The 20,734-nt window shown below is 39.3% G+C and overlaps 1 protein-coding gene across 9 annotated transcripts in view; it reads right to left on the reverse strand.

Annotated features, from left to right (window-relative positions):
* PKHD1 (PKHD1 ciliary IPT domain containing fibrocystin/polyductin) overlaps positions 1-20,734 on the reverse strand; it is a 256,540-nt gene that overhangs the window by 45,858 nt on the left and 189,948 nt on the right. Inside the window, exon 61 of one of the 9 annotated variants that reach the window (XM_038177370.2) lies at positions 13,600-14,537. The exons of the other annotated variants lie outside the window; for them this stretch is intronic. Coding sequence (XP_038033298.1) covers positions 14,347-14,537 — 191 coding nt within the window. The 3' untranslated portion in view covers positions 13,600-14,346. Of the gene's footprint in view, positions 1-13,599; positions 14,538-20,734 lie in introns of those variants that run through there. 9 annotated transcript variants of the gene reach the window in all.

Consider the following 20,734-nt stretch of genomic DNA (forward strand, 5'->3'; position numbering starts at 1 on the left):
AGACCAAGCAGATATTGTTTGAAATATCTGGTCTTCTCCGGGCATTGTTGGAGGTTGCTGAATTTTTTCACACTTGGGTTTTTTTAATTTGTCGCATACTTGTTGCAAACAAGCTATTACTGTTCACTCGGCAGTTTACAAGGATGAGGCTGATGTTTCCTTCTACTATAAAATTATTTTAAGTGGAGAAAAACGGTTTGAGGTGATTATTAAAACAGTTAGTAGTAAGGCAGGAAACAACTCCAGTCTAGTCACCTTTTATTATTTCCCTTCTCTACTCAGTGTCTTTCTTGGCTGATGAAGCCGAACCCAACTCTGGTCTTTATTACGAATCATAATCTTTGAGTTCAGTGAGGTTACAGCTGTTTGTCTCCTGTCTGCTTTGCTGTGCAGTGCACATACTAGTGTTTGGATTTTGTGATGGAAAGCCACCTAGACCAGGCTCATTATCATCATTTTCCAGGTGACTTGGGAGCAATATACATACCCGCAACATGAGTGGAAGGCTGAGCTGATGCCTCTTGGTTGGAAAATGGGGACATGAAGGATCATAGCCAGCATCAGGCTGGGTGACTCCAGAATGTGGTGCCATTACAAATAGCACTTTGCCTGGAGGCACATCCAGTTGAATTAGGAAAAAAAAAGAGCCATTAATTAACTTGACTTAAGAGAGGGCTGATGCAGGGCAATGTGACCTTTTCTCTATGTCATATGCCACACGGATTTTAGCCTCCCTCTGATCCATTGTCACCGCCAGTCCTTGTTTTTTAGATCACTGGATTTCAGGATGATGGTGGCCAAAGGGATTGAGTCAGCAAGAGAAAGGAAAGAGATGGCCTCACAGCTTCGGTGATCTGTACACCAAAGAGTAGAATCCTATCATCCATCTACTGTCTGTTACACTGAATGGTAAATATATACATACATACCCTATTCCAGGTATTACAAACATGTGGCAAGTCGTGTATATTCAGTCAATATGACTTCAGTGATGGTAGTTTTGGCAATACTTTATAGAGAAATCAAAGAATGGTAGTGGTTTACAAAACGGTGATTAGAATTGTTTAACACTGCTCAACTTTTACATAAAAGTGATGACAAGGTAAGGGGCTTCTTGCAGTTTGTACCAGGCAAAATACATTGCTGCAAAAGCCAAGTCTACTTAAAATTTGTCATTAGAATCACAGAATATCTTGAGTTGGAAGGGACACACAAGGATCATCGAGTCCAACTCCTGTCTCCACACAGCACCACCCAAAACCAGACCCTATATCTGAGAGCATTGTCCTAACACTTCTTGAACTCCAGCAGCTCAGTGCCATGACCACTGCCCTGGGGATCCTGTCCCAGTGCCCAAACACCTCTAGGTGCAGAACCTTTCCCTCACCCCCTGCCCTGTCCCAGCTCCATGCTGTCCCCTCGGGTCCTGTCACTGTCCCCAGAGAGCAGAGCTCAGCGCCTGCCCCTCTGCTTCCCTCGTGAGGGAGCTGCAGGCCGCCATGAGGCCTCCCCTCGGCCTGCTCTGCTCTGGGCTGAACAAACCCAGGGACCTCAGCCGCTCCTCACACGCCTTCCCCTGCACACTCTTCACCACCTTCATAGCCCTTTGTAAAGATATTAGGTGAATAAAATAAAGACCTGCAGCAAGGATCCCTGGAGTCACACAGTCAGTCTGCTGGTCTCTGTGTGGTTGGGAATGAGTTGAAAACTAGGGCTTCTGAGGCTTCTTGACATGAAAAGTTGTCTCATTTTGGAGTGCAGTTATACCCATATTCTAACAAAACATGTAATTTCAGCCTTGTAAAACAGCAGGAAGGACAGTGCTGAGTTCAAAAGCACATGTAGGCCATTAATATAAAGCTTGTAACAATAAGCTGGCACGTTAGTTCTTCAAAAGCACAAATAAGTTTTTATTTTTAGTATTTGATGAGTTCTGTTATGGTTAAATGGTTGACTTGAAGCTTAGGGTATTTTTCACTTTTTTTTTTTTCATTCCTTTTCACTCTTCCTTTTTTTTTAATTTATTTTTTTTCTTTTATTTAAAAAAACATAGGCTTTTACCTAGGTTTCTTGTGAAAATGAGCACACATCGCTTCTCCTTATGTCTTCATGTATCCTCACAATTTTTTAGTTCATTCACCATCTTCACTTAGAGTGGTCAGAAAAGATGTCCTAGAAATGTCTTTCTATAGCAAGACCTCCTCCACCCTCAAGTTCTTAAACTGAAGGAGAATCTTCCTTCACAGCTTTCAATTTTTTCAACATCAAAGTCAATCAGTTACAAAACACAAAACCATAGGAAATGACAGCTCCTCAGTGGTCATGCTCACAGGACCAGCTCCTAGTTTGGAAAACTGAAAACTTTCACTTCGATATCCAATTTTGGGATATTTTAACAGAATAAATATTTTAAAATCATCCATTGCTTTCTTCAGATTTCAGATACTACTTGTAGGACTGTTATCTTTGCATTTGCTCAATTATTAGTTTCAATTTATAAATAAATAAATAAATAAATAAATAAATAAATAAAAGGAAAATAAAAAAAAAAAAAAAAAAGATGAAGAAAAGATGAAAAGATTTTCCTTGAATGAAAACACAATTTTGTGTGTAAAATCACAATGGGCTTTTCTCTGTGTAAGTGGGAAAGAAATGAAATTTTACCTCAGAAGATTGAAAAAAAGATTTTGAAACAAAGAAAAAAAGCTAACTGTAGATACAAAAAAAAGTAGATACAAAAAAGCTTGACTGTAGATACAAAACATAGAGGCCACATAATGATTGAGGCAAAGAATCAGAACCACTGCTATATTATCCATATATTTTTACTTTCACATCAGCACGTAGATAAGAGATCCCTGACACAGGGGATCTGGTAAGATTTCAATGACAATTCCATATTATTGGGCAATTTCAGTCAGAAAGGGATGAGCCTCTCTTTTAGATTTCACTGAAAAAATAATCATAGCATCTATTGCAATCCTCAGAAGGCAGTAGTTTTGCATTGCTATATTTTCATTAACCAAGTGGTTTCTTACAAAACCAATTCAGAGACTAGCTCTATGGACTACATGGGAAAAAGTCTCAATTTTTATTTCTGAGGGGCCCCTAGTTTTGGCTCTTTCTTACCTAACTTACATGTTTCAACATTTAGACATGAGTATCTAAGTCAGAGTTAGACTCCTTCAGTTGAGAGAAATCCAGATATTCTAAGAGAAATCTAAGGGAAATTTATCCATCTTAGACAAAAATGTTAAGGTGAGATTAATGATTATTAGGAAAGACAAAGCTTCCAAAAAGAACTGAAATCTTCCTTTGAAACAAACAAACAAAAAAAAAAAACAAACAAACAAACAAACAAATAAATAATAATTAAAAAAAAAAAAAAAACACAGGAAAGTCCAACACTAAGCATGACAATCTAGATGCATCTATAAGACTTCTCCTTATTGCACCTCAAAGTCTCCCTCAAGACCCGACCTACAGCTCAGTGCAACTATATACTGGCACTTACAGGCTCCAGGCAGAAGGGAAAACCAACTTGCAGTACAGACATGATGCTTTGTGTCTTAGTCTTCCTGAAAGCTTGAATATCTGTTTGCGTACATGGCAAGGCACACCTGGACTGGCTGGCTGTGGGTGACTGCATTGCTGGCAGCTACCTGTGTAGTCTTCATGGGGACGAAAGACAGATGGGTATGGGAGCTCACTAACCCTGAGTTTCTCCATACACTTGGAGAGTGGTGTCAACACACACACTGAGTTCAAAGGTGGTTTCATCCTCTGAATTACAGCCTTTTTTGATCACACAGTTGAAAATACAAGGAAAAAAAAAAAAACACTTCTCAAATTCTGTCGGATAACATGGGCAAAGAAAGGCATGTCAGAGTTATACCTACATATAGCTGAGATGGAGCAAAAAAACTCAGAATGGCTTAAAAAACACTTGTTCAGGTCCTTGTAAATCACTGTGGTTTAAAGTATTGAAGGCTGGTTTTGAAACTTCTCTCAATGAAATCTATGCTTTTATCTCAGTGCAAACACACTCATCTTATTAAACAAACATCATGTGATCAGCAATGGACCTCAGAAAAGCCTCTCACATCTCATTATCCCACAGTTTAGATTAGGGTTTTATAGCTTGACTTCATAATTCAACCACAGGATCAGCTCTGTTCCCTCCTGCCCACAACTTTGCTGGGCTATTTTATTATTTCTGTAATATGAAGAGCAAAGAAAAGGAATATGATATGTTCTTGCAGCAACAAGTTAATTTTGATTTAACCTTCCAGTGTTTGACATTCTGAGCATTAACACTTTGGTTGTTTGAAAAGAAACACCAAGTAAGCAAGCAATAAGCCTTTATTCAAGCAAAAAGACTCCCAAAGATGCTGGCTGCATTGTAGCTTGCAACATAAAGCATTCCCTTGCCATTCCTATTGGCAAGATAGGGTTATGCCCTTTCATATGCCAAGATAGACCCTATTGGACAAGGAAACATTGGTCTTGCACTTATACAACTGCAAACACACAGAGACTTAGAGACTTAGCACTGCTGGGGAGTAAGATAATAGGAGTTGCACACTGGACTTTTGCTCTTGCAGTTCAAGCAATCCAGCATAAGTTTGCTCAAATGGTAATAAAAGCCTCTTTTATTTTTCACTTCAAAACTTCTTCTTCTCCTAAGCCCTCCATCACACATCCACTAAAATATTCAAGCTCTTGGAGACATATAACTGGCGGCTGGGAGTTGCTTTACAGAGAAAACACTCAGACACAACATGACAACTTCCTCAGACAGACACTGCAAGTCAGAGTCTGAGATTCCCAGAGTAACCGAAGGAATCAGGTGCTTGGTGTCCAACTTCTAATGGTCGTAGAAGATTTGTACATATCTTTCATCAGGGAACATTCATGAAGTGTTTCATTAGCAGACCCACAGACATTCTGACTTCACTTCTAGAGGATCACAAATGGAGCATCTGCACTTGCATGGACAACTTTGAGAAAGGGTCTGAGTTGGCTTTGGGTTAGGGCTGTTGGTTTTTGTTGTTGTTGTTTTGTTTGGTTGGTTGGATTTTTTTGCTAGTTTGTTTTGTGTTTGCTTCCTTGTTTTTGCTTTTTCTTTGTTTGGCTTTTTTTTTTTTTTTTTTCCCCAAAAAGCTCTAGCTTAAGCCTCTCAAAGAAAGGCACCTGAAAAAAGAGAGTTTGCATTTTGAAAGACCTTCAACACATCTGCCTCCCTCTGGAGTTAAGGGAAAGGCAATATTATTTTTCTAAGGCCCCCAAACCGTGAAAATAAAAGCATACAAATTCAACACCCACAAAAACAAGGAATAAGATAATAACCCCAGACAATGAGAAAATTACACGAGTTCACTTTCCATGTCAGTATGCATTTCCCTTTAAGAATTTCCATTTCCCTTTAAGCAATTCTATTATTCACACATAGCATTTCTAATCATTCTTTCAAGTGTTTCTATGTAACTTATCAGGGTTTAATGAATGCCAGAATAAGCACTAGAGGGAAAATCCACATAACTGGACAGTAACCCAAAGGTTTTAACAAGACCTCTACATTTTTCTTTTTTAATATAATCTTTATTCAAGCATTTTCTGCTTTGATCAGAAAGATGGTTTTTTTATTGGTATTATTATTGACTTTTTCCCACCCACCCTCTTCCATAATCCACCATCCCATAACTTGTGAGCCCTCCAGGGTTGCAGTGAAGAGTTATTAGTTACAAAGGGCTTCTTTGGGAAACATTATCTACAAGTAAAATCAGTCAAAGTAAACAAGTTAGCTTGTATACTGCCTTCTCCTGAATCAGGCCCCACAGTCTACTCACTCTCCAGAAAGAGAAGTTAAAAAAGAAATGCCCTGCAAACATCCAATGTTGTTCCATAAATATGTATGGGAACAAGAGTGACCTGTTGAGTCTGCCATAATGCAGGGATGGCTGTTTGCTCAAAATAATAATTCCTAAGGATGACCATATGTGCAGAAGTTGTCAATCAGAAAATTAAATTCCAAGATGCCTTGTCACTGGAGGTTAGAATGGCTAAAAGAATGGATGAGACAAGATACATCAACCAACAGCTCAGGAACTGGATTTATTTGGAGGTCAAACTGTACTTGAATGGCTGATTTGGAAGGCACACCTGTGAGAAAAAAGTCAGTCTTTAAAAACTGTATTCTGAATATTCTTCCCAAAGCAACCACTACCTTCAGCAAGACACTAGAAACATGCTAAATCTTGGCACTGATTTTTAAGCTGGTTTGTAGGACTTGTCTCCTGTTTCCATAATAATGTTGTGGGCAGCACTGCACTTACAGTAAGGGACAGCCCATGAGCCCTGGCCAATTTTGGATTCTTTTCTCCTGAGTGCTGTTCAGGCATACAGAGTCAGATCTGGCCCCAGAGAGCCTCAGGCTTTCCAAGAGCAAGGGACGGTTTTAGTTATGTGTGGTCATTGACTTCCATCAAGCTTCATTCTTATCCCAGACACAGTTTTGAGTGACTGAGGAAGTTTTTCTGTTTGGGCCCTAGAGAGGCAAAGAAGAAAGCAGGTTTCTCACAGAGCACAACAGGTCAAGCCAGCCTCCTGAAAGAGCTGGCACATAGAGCTGGAGAAAATAGTTTCTTTAAAGCTACCATAGATGTCTTAGGCCATGGATATGAACAGTAAGGGACACGGTGTATCATCGTCCTGCAGTGAGAAAATAACTTCTACTGCTACTTCTACCCCTAATAATTTTTAAGACAAAATTGGAGCATTTGCAGTCAAAGGGCTGGAAAAGTCCTCCATAAGTGATACAGCTTGCTCCACAGCAGACTTTTCTCTGTCTTGCCTCATTCCTGACAAGTCCTGTTATTGCTTTATTCCTCAGCTCTCTCCCCAGCAATGGTAAGATGACCGTGGTGCCCATCTCCTGCTGGAGCCACTCTTCAGAGACAGAAGCCCAAAGTTTAAGTAATTCGTCACAAAGTGTAGCAAATCAGTAACAGAGGCCTGTAAACAGCCAATGATTCTTCTCAGCTATTAGGAAAATTACTTTTACCAATTATCTTTTTTTGACTGAATGTTTAACCAATGGAGCTGAACAATTTACTTCTTTCATATTCATTTATTTTTGGTACAGCCATTGAACCAAGCTGCTGCCTCTGATCAGCTAATGCTACAATCTGCTATCAACCTCGTGGGAGGAAGAAAAAGCGTGCTTGCAATATGGGCCTTATTGGGATGAAACAATGTTCAGTCCAGTAACCGTTGTATCCTAGTGAGCATGGGAAGAAAACAATGAGGCAGACTTACTCTAGTTTTGCAATGTGTTTATTAATTTCAGAGAAACCACCGCAGGAACAAAGTTTATTAGTGAGTAGGAGGACATTTCAGGAACAGAGCTGGACTGAAAATAATCAGCTCTCTTTAATTAATTGCATACAGTTTTATTGCATAACTGATGGTTTTAAACCTTGGCCAATTAGTTTGTCAAACACAGAAGTTAAATCCTCTATTGGTCTTTCAAATAAGCTCTATGCCAAAGTTTTAATTCAACTTGCCTTATCCAAACAACCAGAAAACAGGGGCTCTTGAAACTGAAATTAATTTGCAGTTACCGGAACTGTAAAAAAGAATACCAAATACAACTTAAAAGAAGAAAATAAAATAAATAAATAATAATAATTATTAAAAAAAAAGACACCAAAGTCCTAAGTACTGCCAATATCAGACTCAAGTCCATGACCACCCTTTATAGGCTAGATTACAGTTGCAAGGTCACTCCATTTTGACAGCTAGTTTTCTAAGACAGGTTGAGGTACTGTTGCCAACTCAGCATGTTTTCAACACAAAAGAGGAATCTGTTTGAAAAGAAAAGCTGCTCTAGTCAGCCTACGACATTTCAGTGTGATTGCCTCACTGTGTGTCTATTTCTCCGGAAACTGGGAAATGCAGGACAATTTTATAACCATGTATATTTATATATGAATGTAAAAAAATGCATATAAAGTTGTTTATGTTTAAGGTAATAACTATGTTCCTGGCATGATCTTAGACTAAATATTCAGTGTAATTACCTAAGATACATATCTTTATTTTTCAAAGTTTCTTAAACAGAGTGTCAGTGGGTTGACTGTTTTTCCAAAGCACTGTTCTATTTCTCTAAAAATACATTAGGAACTTCACATGTTTTTTTTAACTAATAATTTTAACTAATAATTATATTAATAGTCATGCCACATACCCTGAACACCCCAAGGTGCTCCCTGTGTCAGCTTGAGTGCTTTGAACTCGGTAAAATTATGACATCTGTATCACAGACACGCTTTAGAAATTATCATTTTTCATATTTTGGCCAGGCAGTAACCTTGTGAAAAGTTGGTTCTGGTTGTAGCAACCTCTTGGTTCAAACCTAGTCCACATTTGCAGATGTTTTAGCTGAAATGCCCTACTGATTGGGCCCTCCTGTCCTGGGTGCCCTTTGGCTTAAACAGAGATGGATGATTTCTGCATTTATTGCTTTTGTCTCTGTGTGCGTGTCACCCAGACCACATCTGCATAACTAAACCAAATAAATATCACTAGAAAGTCATCCCATGCACCGGCTCACAATTACGTACCCAGTTAAACCATTAGTACATTTCCCAGAGCGATCTGTCCCTGATGGCTAACAGTCCCTGGCACCATGCTAAGATGTGGCTGGATACAGACAAGTGGTAAAATGCTATGAGGACATGAGCAAAGTAAAGTCATGGGCAAAGGTTTCAGTTTAAAAGAGTACATTAGAAAGGCTCTGTTACTCATATGGGTTCCAGTAACCACCTGTGCTATAAGACTTTTCTTTCTCCTCCAGTTCTTATTCATCCCACATGTTCCAGTTTCTCCAGGAGTTAAGGCAGAGCTCTTGCATACAAACACGTGGAACTATGAAGCCCAAAGCCAACTCCAGACTGATCACATTTTGGGCCAAATGAGTCAAAATGGCTACCCTGTTACTATCATCACGTGTAAGACTGTTCCACAACCTAACACCACAAATAGGGGAGTGAGGTAAACTAAGGTCATGCAGGCAAACGTCAAAGTGTTTGCCTGCTATAGTAATGCCATATGGACACTATTCATGGTACGTAATTTCCCCCAGTGTTTCATAGGAGCCCAAAACTAGTTTGGGATCACATCATACCAGATGCTACATAGGCGTGTTTTTAATCTCAGCATTGAAATGTCAAGAGCCATTACAAGCCAATGAGTGGAGGGAAAAAAATAAAAATAAAAAATAAAAAAAGGATTAACCTAATTTCACATGATAATCAAATGTTTTCTTCAAAGTCGTAGAAGATTTTAGCAGAGTTCAGCAATGAATTCAGACCTGCTGCATTATTCTGCAGCACAAACCTGTGTTTCCCCATCACTGTCACCACACTGCTCCCATGCAGATGGTTGAACCTTCTGGCTCCTGTGATGCAATTCTGCCAGCAGTGGTTAAACCTCTAGAATGACATGTTTAAAACTAGGAGGACACTTTAATTGCCATTTACAGATAGACCTGAGATTGTTCTGCCCACTGTTCAATCTGGAAGGACTATGCTTACTTTGAAGTGGAAGCTGTATAACCACATTAGCATGGAATCATGCCCAGCCTAGTAAGTCCTTCTGGGGCTGTGTCACACAGCTTCTGGTGCAGAGCTGGTTTGTGTTCTGCCAGCCTGTACCACTGGCAGAAGACTTGGAAGACTTTATGTCAACATGGCCCAGCTGCGATGGTGCCCAGGAGAAACTGTCGTGCTTTCACATCACTGTCTTCTAGGTGCAAAGCAATAGTTTCCCTGCTTTTCTCATGGCTCTTTCACAGCACTGAAAACTTAAAGATGCTTTATCTGAAACATCCACAAAGGAAATCCTGTGTCTCGGATGAACCTGACTTCCTCAATTTCCTGTTTGCTGCACAGCTGTCTGCATTGGATGGGTCGCAGGGACATTTTTTTGGACGTATTTGTCTACCTCAGTTGGAAGCCAGGCTCCTTGAGTTAGAACATAAGGGTCTATAATCTTTAAAAAAAAAATAAAAAATCACAGTGAAAACAGAAAGAATGAAAAGAAAACAAACCAATAAAGAATCTATCCTGTCATAACATTTGAGGTTCTGGTATTTGCTGGCCTTGGAGTAGGTTCAAAATAAATGAAGTAAATGTGTATTTCATTAAATGCTAATATTTGGAAGATAAGAGGGAAAAAATGATGAAATGCTTCCAAGCACAGTTGTGAGGACAGTGCCTGTGTGTGTGTGTGTATAAACATACACACACAGACATACAACCATACAGTTGTGATTGTCTTTGATGCAGAATACCGCTATGTAGGAAGAATTACAGGGGAAGGGAAAAATGGGACTTGCTTTCCCAGGCCACTGCTCTTCATGTAAGCAGCAACGCCCTTTGCACCTCTCATTCTCCATCTCTTTTCAGAACTGCACTTGAATCCTTCCACAAGGATCCATTTTTCTGCAACCAAGACCCAATCCTATATAGATGCAGTCAATGAGACATGTTTAGGTGATACATAACAAAAACCTCAGTCCTGTGCAAAGTAAGATGTGGTGCGTGCCTTACTGATAAGGCTGGTAAATCAAAATATAATCAGCATGTTCCCAGTTGACAGCATACTTGAGATCTCCTCTCCATTTTATCACAGATTTAATCTCTTGGACCCTAACCTACCTGGTTTGTAAGAACAAAACACTTGCCTGTCTCCCAGGGACACAGCATCTTCAACAGCAACAAGGGTCATGAAGTATCCAGAATTTTTTCATTAATTAGCAGGTGCAATGCAAGGAAACTGGGATTTAAGGCTTCAATTCCTCAGCTATTTTGGAAATGGCTGGAATTTGATGTCTGTGTTTCAAACTGTGCAGCAGAGCAGGGACTGAAATTTTCATAAATGATAGACAAAGCTCAGAGCTTTCACAGTGCCGAATATAATATATCTCTGTGGTTTATTTTCATAGATAACTCTGTCCAGAGTTTTTCACAGGGACTGTAAATAAAAAACATTTCACTGACCTCAGAGTTGTTTCCCTGCTAACCTTCACTCCTCTACTGCAACCCCATAGGTTCTAGAGTTTAAAGATTTACTTTCTAACACGCACCAAAAAGAGCTTCATTTTAGTTTTTGCAGCTGAACTATTTCTGATCAAACTTACAGACAAAATCTGCCCCAGGCATAAATCTAGCATGGCAAAAGAAAGACATCAAGTGCAACAAATAACATAAAGGGATGAAGTATTAAATATATATATATATAAAATAATAGAGCAAAGATAAAAATAAAATAGAAAAGTAAGAGCAATTGAAAAACAGGAATGATGATGCAACACTGTCAAACTGTGGCTTGCAAAAAAAATGAGTTGGTACCCCTGGATAAAAGCCACTGATTCACTGAGCCATTGTAACCCCCTTTAAGGTAGGCAGCACCTTCCAAGGAACTGATTAAATGCCAGGATCAAGGTTCCATGTGGGGCTCTAAGGCACAAAGGGGACTGGTTGATGGTTGGGAAGGCTGTGGAGGTAAGAGGTTTGGCATTAAGTCCCTGATTTGTGGGCAATGTGCTAAATTGCAGCAGAAAGGATGAAATAAGTGGTACAGAGTCAGAGATTTGGTTAGGAGACAGGAGGAGTCTGGGAGTCCCATGACACAGAGGAGATGAGGGGTCCTGGTTTGTGGAGGCAGACAAGCATGGTGGGGCTGGAGATCTTGAATGGGTCAGATGGAATGAAAGAGTAAAGGAAGGAAAAAGCAAAGGAAGGAAAAGCAAAGCGAATAAAGAGCTCAGGCTGTGGGTCCTGGCTTATGACTACTGATGATATGAAGACAAATATTAACTCTGTGCTAGATCCTGAGCTTCATCAGAGCTGCCCCCACTTCTGCCCCCTCCAGATCTTTCCTATATTTGTGCAGCATGTAACATACCAGCCAGTGCAGATGTGCTGAATTCAGGGAGACTTTATAAGTACATAGTGTGAAATATGCATTACCAAAATCCTCTCAGCAATAGCCATCTCCAGCACAACACCCTGCCTAAGTGAGGTCTACAAGTTATGCACAGCATCCTGTCCTTTGGCAACAAGTTGCTCAGTTCCACAAACTCTGCTCAGATAAAATTCTCCACTGTCTTCAGTGGGAATTTTCTCTTGAGTAAAGCATACAAAAGAAAAAGACGTCAACAGAATACACACATGGAAAAATATAGGTAATTGTAAAAATATTCAGCAGTGCTTTCTGTGAAAATTTGGCACCACTTTCCGCTGACCTTTCAAAGACTGCACTCATCGAAGTATCTCCTTTTTTACTTTTACTGGGGTCTATAAATCAAATGAGCCCTCACCTTCAGAAATATTTTATGTCCGTTAACAAATTTTAATGCAAAAAAAGAGAAAATATTAGAATCCCGATTTTATAACTCCAGATAGACTGAGATTCTACCAGTTTTACATCAATATAATCGGGGCTGAATTTATCATGAAGTACAACTATTGAACCGTTCATGTGAATTACAGCTGGCCAAAAACTTATTCTAGAAGTTTATTTCTGTATTGCTATTGAAAAATAAAAACCAATATTTTTGACTAAACTCACAGACATATACACACAGGGGAAGAAAAAAAAAGGCAGAAGAAAGAGAAAAACAAAAACATTTTGTCTGAAATATTTAGGTATTAAAATAAACTTTTCTCTTTTTTACATGGAAAAAAATATATTCTTGGGAAACCTACTTTTAGGTAATAGGTAAACAGTTAACAGTTTCAGCTTTTATTCACCAATGTTTTCTGGAAGAAAAGAAGCATTTACGTCCCATCATTAGGATTGTTTGCTAGTTTTCCCCTAATGTCAGAGCTCTCATTAGGAAAGAATATCTTGCTTCTTTTTTTTTTGTTTGTTTGTTTGTTTTTTAATTGGCTATCATCAGACGAAATCTGAACTGCTTATATGCTTCAGTTTTATATTGTCATTTTTTGGTAGTTATTCAACATGCTACAGCAGAGGGGAGTCAGGGGTTAAAGCAACTAGTTTCATGCAAAGTGGAACTCGTACTTTATCACAGAGCTGTGTCTCAATTCCTTGGTATCTACCAATGTACAGAAGATTTCCTTTTTCTAGTTTGTTTTGGGACACAAAATTGGAGTTTCTTTCCAGAGAATATTTCTTGGTAAACGGCTTGGATCCAACCTACCCCCGCTTTGGGGAAACTGAGGGACTGAGGGGTTCGCTGATAAGATTTCTCTTCCAAGATCCTTTTTTTTTTTTTTTTTTGGAGGAGGAGTCTTATCATCCTTGAAAACTTATTCATCTATAACTTTTGATTGAAATCAAAAGTGGGCTTAAAATGACTGAGTGGGAAATGGTACACACATACATATGCATATACACGGCATGATCACATAAGTCTCATGTTTAAAGGAATCCAATCTTAAAAGAAAAAGAGAGAAAGGTGACGTATTAACATCACTACATTGCATTGGCCACGCTAGCTGATATGCTTTGCTCCAAAACCTGAGCTGGTGATCCACTGGGTGATAATCCAGTAAATCCCTGTGCTCTGCTCTTTTCAGAAACATGGCCCCTGCAGCCTGCCCAATGCCTCCTAAAATTGATAAGAAAACTGTTTTGCTATCCACAGGACCTGATCAGGCCCAGAAAGAGAGGAAATGAGGAAAAGAGAGAGAGATCCCTTGGTGTTTGTGCCTGCTTCTCTTTCATATGGAATTAATGGTGGTTTAATGGGGTATGAAAGGATGTTTTACTGGAAACAATGAGGAACAATTGTCTAGCTCACGTTTCATTTCACAGGTCATTATTGCATTAAGAAGTAAATCGACCAAGTCCGGTAAATAACAGTCTGTGTTTTGCCCAGAGCTTCAAACCAACAATCTTAGCAGTCACCAACTAATATCTTTGTCATTTTTAACCCTTGCAGGGATCTGCTGGGGGCTAAACAATTATAGTCTTCACCCACCCCTAGCAGGTAAGCATTATTCATTTTATTTCTCATCCTTTCTTCCTGCAAACCCCACGAGGCTGGGTTTTTGCATTGTTGTTTTGTTTATTAGCCAACCTAGCCAACTGTGTGTCTGGTGGCCTTGAAAAACAACACATATTTTAGTGACTGCTGCAGGCGTCTTTAAACAGGCTGCTTCCTCTGCAAAATTAATTGTTGCAAAACGCAGTGCTTCCCCTGTAAAGCTCTGCAAGCTAACACTCAGCAGTTTGGTTGGATTATAGATATGCCTCTCAGATCTAAGGAAAATACTACAGTTTTACTCACAGGATGCAATTCACATTTCTTTTTTAATTGCACAAAGACAGGCATCTAGTGTCCTTAAAGGTAGCAGCCATCAAGCCTAGAGAGGCTGTATGATGTAGGTTGCTGTACTCAGCTGTTGACTTAACCCAGAGTAGCTCACTTCTCCATTTTCCTCTATTTCTCCTGAAGCCTTTTGGGTTGATTGTCAGCATCGGAAGCTTCTTCCAGAAGGTACCTGAAAAGTGTCAGGGTAGTATGTACTAGGAATAAAACCCAGTTACTTACTCAGATCTGTGGGCACCACTGAAATGATAAAGAGTAAGACAGTGCATCATGAGGAAAGGCATGATGTCTGAGTGACTGAGCTTTGAGGAGACATGCCTTCAGAGATCCCAGATAAGGTACTCGCTTGAGTTTTGATTCCCTGGTGCTGCAAACTCTCCTCAGTCCTAGCACACAATTTTCCATCACACTAACCTCTACACTTTCTCTCCCTCTTATTGTTCACCAGCAGTATTTAGAAACTCCTAATTACCAGATCTTCCCACTACAACACCCTTGTGTTTAGATCAATAAATCACTGTCAGACAACAAAGGTTCTTGCAGACCACAGAGAATCCTTACAGACCTGCAAAAATAGGGCCAGAGAAGACCTTCTGAAATTATTTGATTCATCCTTACCCCAAGGACAAGCAGAGGTCTACCTGAATCACCTAAAGATGCTTATATAACCTCTATTGATAGGGATTCCACAACCCACCCAAGCAAGTTATGTCAGCTTTTCACTATCTTTTTTTATAACATTTCTTCCCTTATCTAAAATTATCTTTGATGAAATTTCAGCCTATTATTTCGGATTCCACAGACTTGGGGAGCAACTTTTCCTCTTTACTCTGCAGTAATCTCCCATGTATTTGAAGGCCGTGCTTGAATCTCCCATCCATCTCTTCTCCTCTTGACTGAGCCACTCATCTCTTTCAGTCATTCCTTATAGCTTCTGTTTTCCAGATGCCTAATGATTCTTGTCACCCTTAACTGTCAGGATCCTAAATTAATCTATGGGTGTTATGTGCATCAGTTACTGAGCTTTCACGAACGCCAATGGTTTATAAATCACATCTTAAGAACAAATGCCTGAAACAGTAGCCTCATTATGTCAATGATAAAAAAGCTGATGTACAGGTTAAGGGCAACATTTGTATACAGAAGTGTAGAGAGGTTGATATTAAATCCATAACTAGATTCCTAAATGGAAGTGATGTGGCGTTTTGGGGGCACTGAGCTATTTTTTAATGCACAGGCAAACAAATGGGCTCTTCAAGAATTCAGTAACTCTAAAAATGGTGTCATTTTTCTACACAGGTTCTTAAATAGAAGAGTTCAGTTTGGAAATCGCAAACCTCATGTTTTATCCTCAAAGATTAAAGCTAAAAGGAGAAGCTGGGGATTCCTGATTGCAATTGTAGGCAGAAACTATTCACTGATACCTCTTCAAAAAGGACTGCTAATCTAAGGGTCAAGGTTTTTGCCTGTACTTAGGGACCTGCTTTTACATTCACTTTTTCCAAATTCCATTATTCTTAATACAGATATATGTATATACACATTTTACATTTTATGCAGCTGAACACAGGTGCATGTTTGTTTAAAAGTACACAAGGATTTTGAAAAACAAGAAGCATAAAGAGTGGTACAAAATGTTAAACTCCATTTACAGCAATCAATGTGATAGATGGATGTATTTGCCCAAGGTATTTTGGATTCCTCATGAGAAAAGCATCTGATTCTCTCCATAGGAACAAGAAGATAATGTTTGATAGGTTTGTACATTTGTGCACATACATACATTTGTATATATATATATATATATATATATATATATATACAAGCTTGTATATATATATTTACTATTGAACCCATGGACAATGAATGATGCCATTCATCTCATATACTAGCTTCAGAATTAATGAGATGACATCCCTGAAAAGGGAAAATTGCTACTTATTAGGGTCTGAGATATAGATGAGTTTGAGGGAAAGTATTATATAGTATTTCAAAACCAAAATGTCATATGGCCTGTTTGTTCCCAGTGCTGACCTAGTTTTCTCTTTCCAGATCTCCAGTTCTGATCTATTCCTCCATGATTTTCCAAAACTAATTTTGCAGAGCATCCCCTCCAACAGTATGCAACAAGTGCTGGCTGAGGAGGGGGAGAGGTATTTTGCCTTGGCAGAGGTTTCCCCTGGGGCACAGCACCAGGGTGACATCCAGATGCCCTGCAGGCCTTCATTCCCAACTGGTGGTTTCACCACCCAAAGATGTCCTTCACTCTGCAATATTCCCCTCAGTTAACAGAGCTGATCCTTTACTTCAGTAGCTTCAGCCATCTCATGCTTGATGAGCCACCATATAGTTATTACAGATACAAGATTAATTTATCTCCCCTTTGGATTATTTTAAAGTTCATTTTCCCAAGGGTATCAAAAATAACCACCAAATCTAAAGGACGAGGGACCCAACTTCACTAACAAGTGACCCCGTGACGTGCCCAGGGACGACGCACGGTGAGCACTGCCTGCTGGGGACCCAGCTGTGTGCAGCACCCCGGGGACGTTGGGCTGCCCCAGTGCAGCCAGTAACGAGCTGTGCTTCGTTAGTGGTGGGCGCTGTGCTCTCCAAATGAAAGGGGAGCTCGTCTCCTGAAAGCCAGGGGAGAGTCGGTTTGGGAAAGTCAGGAGAGGCCAGTTTGGGAACCTCAGAGAGAGGCAAACCTCAGGGGTTGTCTGCTCCCTGGCGTGCAGGTGACCCTTCTCTTAAAAGCCCGTCCAGCCCCAGGCTCCAGGCTTTCACTTGGACTCCAGCAAACGGTCTCATGGCCTGAAATTTTGGGTAGTGTGGTGCCAGGAGTTGGACTCGATGATCCTTACGGGTCCCTTCCAGCTCGGGATATTCTATGATTCTATGATTCTATGATTTATTCTCAACTTTGGTCTCGATTTAATTAAGATCTGCTGAAGTCTTAGCCAGGGTTGTATTTTCAGGAAATTTAAGTAAAAGTCACAAGTAATTTCTAATCATATTAGGTTGGATTTTTATAAAACAATAACTTGGTAAGAGCTCTTTTAATCTCCTTCATTGCCACTTTCAACACATTTTGCATGGGCCATTTATTGCAGAAAAAGCAAATTTCTATCTGTGAACAACAACAGCAACAAAAGATTCAGAAGAAAACAATAAACATTTCAGGCCAATATCGCAGCTGTTTCATTCCCTGAAAATTTACCAAACCTGCACCTGCATTCTCTTCTCAAATGTCTTTAATTACTACACTTGACTATGCATAGCAGGTATAGCTAACCATGCTCCTTAGAACATTAAATATGTATAGAAGATATATATAAAAGACAATTTTACACAGCTTTAGCCCTAAATTATATTGGCAGCCTGTGTGTCAAAACGATATTCCTCCACAACTATTATTTGTGAATCTTAATAGCAAAAATTACCTCTTTTTTTTTTCTTTCCTATTATCCATGACTTACATTTGTTTTGGACTGTTTGCATCAACATCTAATTTTACCTTATTTATGATGAAATCTAGCAAACTTCTGCGTATTCATATATGACATTTAATCTCAGTGTTATGCAGCCTTTTTGAGTTTTCTATAACTGCAGTTGACAAGATAAAGTGTCTAAAATTCTGACCAAGCTGCTTCAGATAAGCATCTGCATATGAAATACCTACCCTTTTTGATCTAGAAAAGTACTGGCTACCTCTAGAGAGCAAGCAAGACTAGTATAGAAATTTCACAGCTTTAGATCTGTCTAGATTGAAAACACCATACGAAAATATAGTCTGAGTTATCTGCTGGTCAGATAAAAAGATCAGTTGTTCACATCACACTAATCTTCTCAATTCTCATTAACAGATTCCCACTAAAACTGATTAAACTTGAGATTTTTTTTCCCAGTACAGCACTTCTTCAGCTTTTTAAATAATAAAAAATAGTTGGAGATTTTTTTTTGTTTAAAACCAAAGTCAGAATTTAAGTATTCAGTAAAGTTCTAAAATATGCTGCAGGCATGTTTCTTAATAAAAAGTTGAATATAAAATATATTTTTTGCTGATTCTAGTTAATGCAACCATACTTTTCAACCTGCCTAAGCAGGGTGGGGTGCTTTTAGATTAAGAGTCTGGCTGTCAGGGTTTTGGAAGGATATGCATTAATTCAATGACTGACCTTGGGCAAGTCACAAATTCTGTCCTCTGCCTGGGAAACTAGTGTCAAAATACATGCCTATCCCACAGGGGTATTACAGACCTAAATTTCACTGATTCTTCCACTGTACATGGAGAACTTAAAGGAGGTGCCAGGTTTTACTAGTGTAAGGTAGAAAATAAATGCAGCTGTTCACAGAAAGGAAGTTGTTCATACAAGGCACATGTGCTAACAACAGTGAGAAAAAGTTGCATGATGGCTAAATCCTACAGCCTTGAATTTCCTTATCCTACATCAGAATTACTCTGATGACCAAAAGTTAATAGAACAGGGACTCTAACAGCTACAGAGTTGTAAAATAGGATATGCAAAGAAATTGCTGTCATGCAAATGTAAGGATCTTCTGTATCTGTACAGAAACCAGTATGGAAGTCTTTCGGGAAACAGAGTTATAATTAACAGTTTCACAAGACGCAGGAAGGTTTTTCTTCTGGCTAAATTTGTAGCTGTGCTAAAGGGGAATAGTAAGAACAGGAAGGGCTCACTTCTGGATTTACACAAGATCACTGTGGGTTGGATCTCTCTCTCCATGAATGGGAATTTTCCAGGATGCCAACCTGCTTTCATGCTGTTTTACCCTGAAATCTGGAATCCTCACAGTCTGATCACAGAATCACAGAATGGCTGAGGTTGGAAGGGACCTCTGGAGGTCATCTGGTCCAAGCCCCTGCTCATGCAGGGAAATGTTTAATGTTTAATATGCTTTAACGTTTAATATTCTTTTTAATATGCTTGTGCAGGGAAATATTTTAATGTTGAGATTAAGGACCCATATAGCAAGTTGCAATCTTTTAGGTTCACTTGGAAAGTCATTTTCTTCCCTCTAGCTAGGGAGAAAAACAGTTTTGTAAGTTTAGATATTGCAGACCATTTCCCTTCTGGAGACCATTTATCTTCTGCATTTCCCTTCTCACATTCCCATTTTTCCATCTATAGCACCATCTTAAACCTCTCCTATCACAGAGGATAAAACAAGTTGTTAAATGACTGATGCTCAATTTCTGGCTGCATGGAGCTCATTTCTGCTTTTCTTAGTCACTTCATCACTGAGTCATGTTCCTGAATCCAACAACAGCTACTCAGATATTCAGATTTGCTTTTTCAGCCCAGATTGCTTTAGAAACGCCTAGAATGTGTCTGCCAGCTCTAAGAAAATGTATCTGTCTGCAGGCTCTAAACTGTAACTTAAAAGATTTGGGTTCATCTCTCAGGAGTGTACAATGGTGGATATGCTACTTCCACTGAGGCTCACACCGTATGGGAGCATCATGACCGAAACACCTTTGTGAATTGGCTGTGAAGCAAGGTGTTTCCTCAACTCGTTGCCTGCACCAGAAGCTCAACCATCCCATACTTCTCTTGGTATGCACAGGGGCCTTGCAGAGGATGTATCAGCCCACCAGCTTCTGCCCATATAGTGTGATTCTCTCCTAGTTCACCAGAGATCACACTGGAGGGTATGCAGAAGGGGTCAGACGAATTTTCTACCATCCTCTGGTCCTCAGCTACATTTCCACCAAGGGAAGACAATGAACTTCAGTGCTACCAGGAACTGTTAGTGGTTTATGTTATCATGAGGCACTCACACAGTCCAATAACAGATATATAAATACTGCAGATAGCCAGCAGCAAACGGTTAGAGATTTAACTACACAATGATGGTGGTGCAGGGCATTTAACCTGGACACAGAATTCAGCTGAGTACATTAACTGTTCGCTTATCCTTCATTCCTCCTCTAGACTCATGTTTATAGCTAATTCTGCTGTACAGCTTCTGATTCTGGTATTTCCTGTATCATGATACCACTTAGTGCTCCAGGCCTGGCCCCAAGCTCTTTTGTAAGAGGTTTGGTATAAAGATGAGTTCTGGGAGAAAAACATTTTGTCATCCAAAAAGGGCAGCTCAAAGAGATTTAAATAACTACAAATTCATGTTAAACTCATTAAATTGTTTTGGGTAATTTGAAAAATGATACTGTGAAAGTTCCTCATACATGATTTAAGGGGGTTTTGTTGGAAAATATTTCATCCTAAACTTTTGCAGCATTATATCTAAAAGAAATAAAAGAACAAAAAGTAGCCTTAGACAAATAAATAATTAAGCTTTGTTTTATTCAAACACATTTTTGTTGTTGTTACTTTTTCTTCTGGC

The sequence above is a fragment of the Anas platyrhynchos genome, chromosome 3 (genome assembly GCF_047663525.1).
Source record: "Anas platyrhynchos isolate ZD024472 breed Pekin duck chromosome 3, IASCAAS_PekinDuck_T2T, whole genome shotgun sequence".
NCBI classification, from domain to species: domain Eukaryota; kingdom Metazoa; phylum Chordata; class Aves; order Anseriformes; family Anatidae; genus Anas; species Anas platyrhynchos.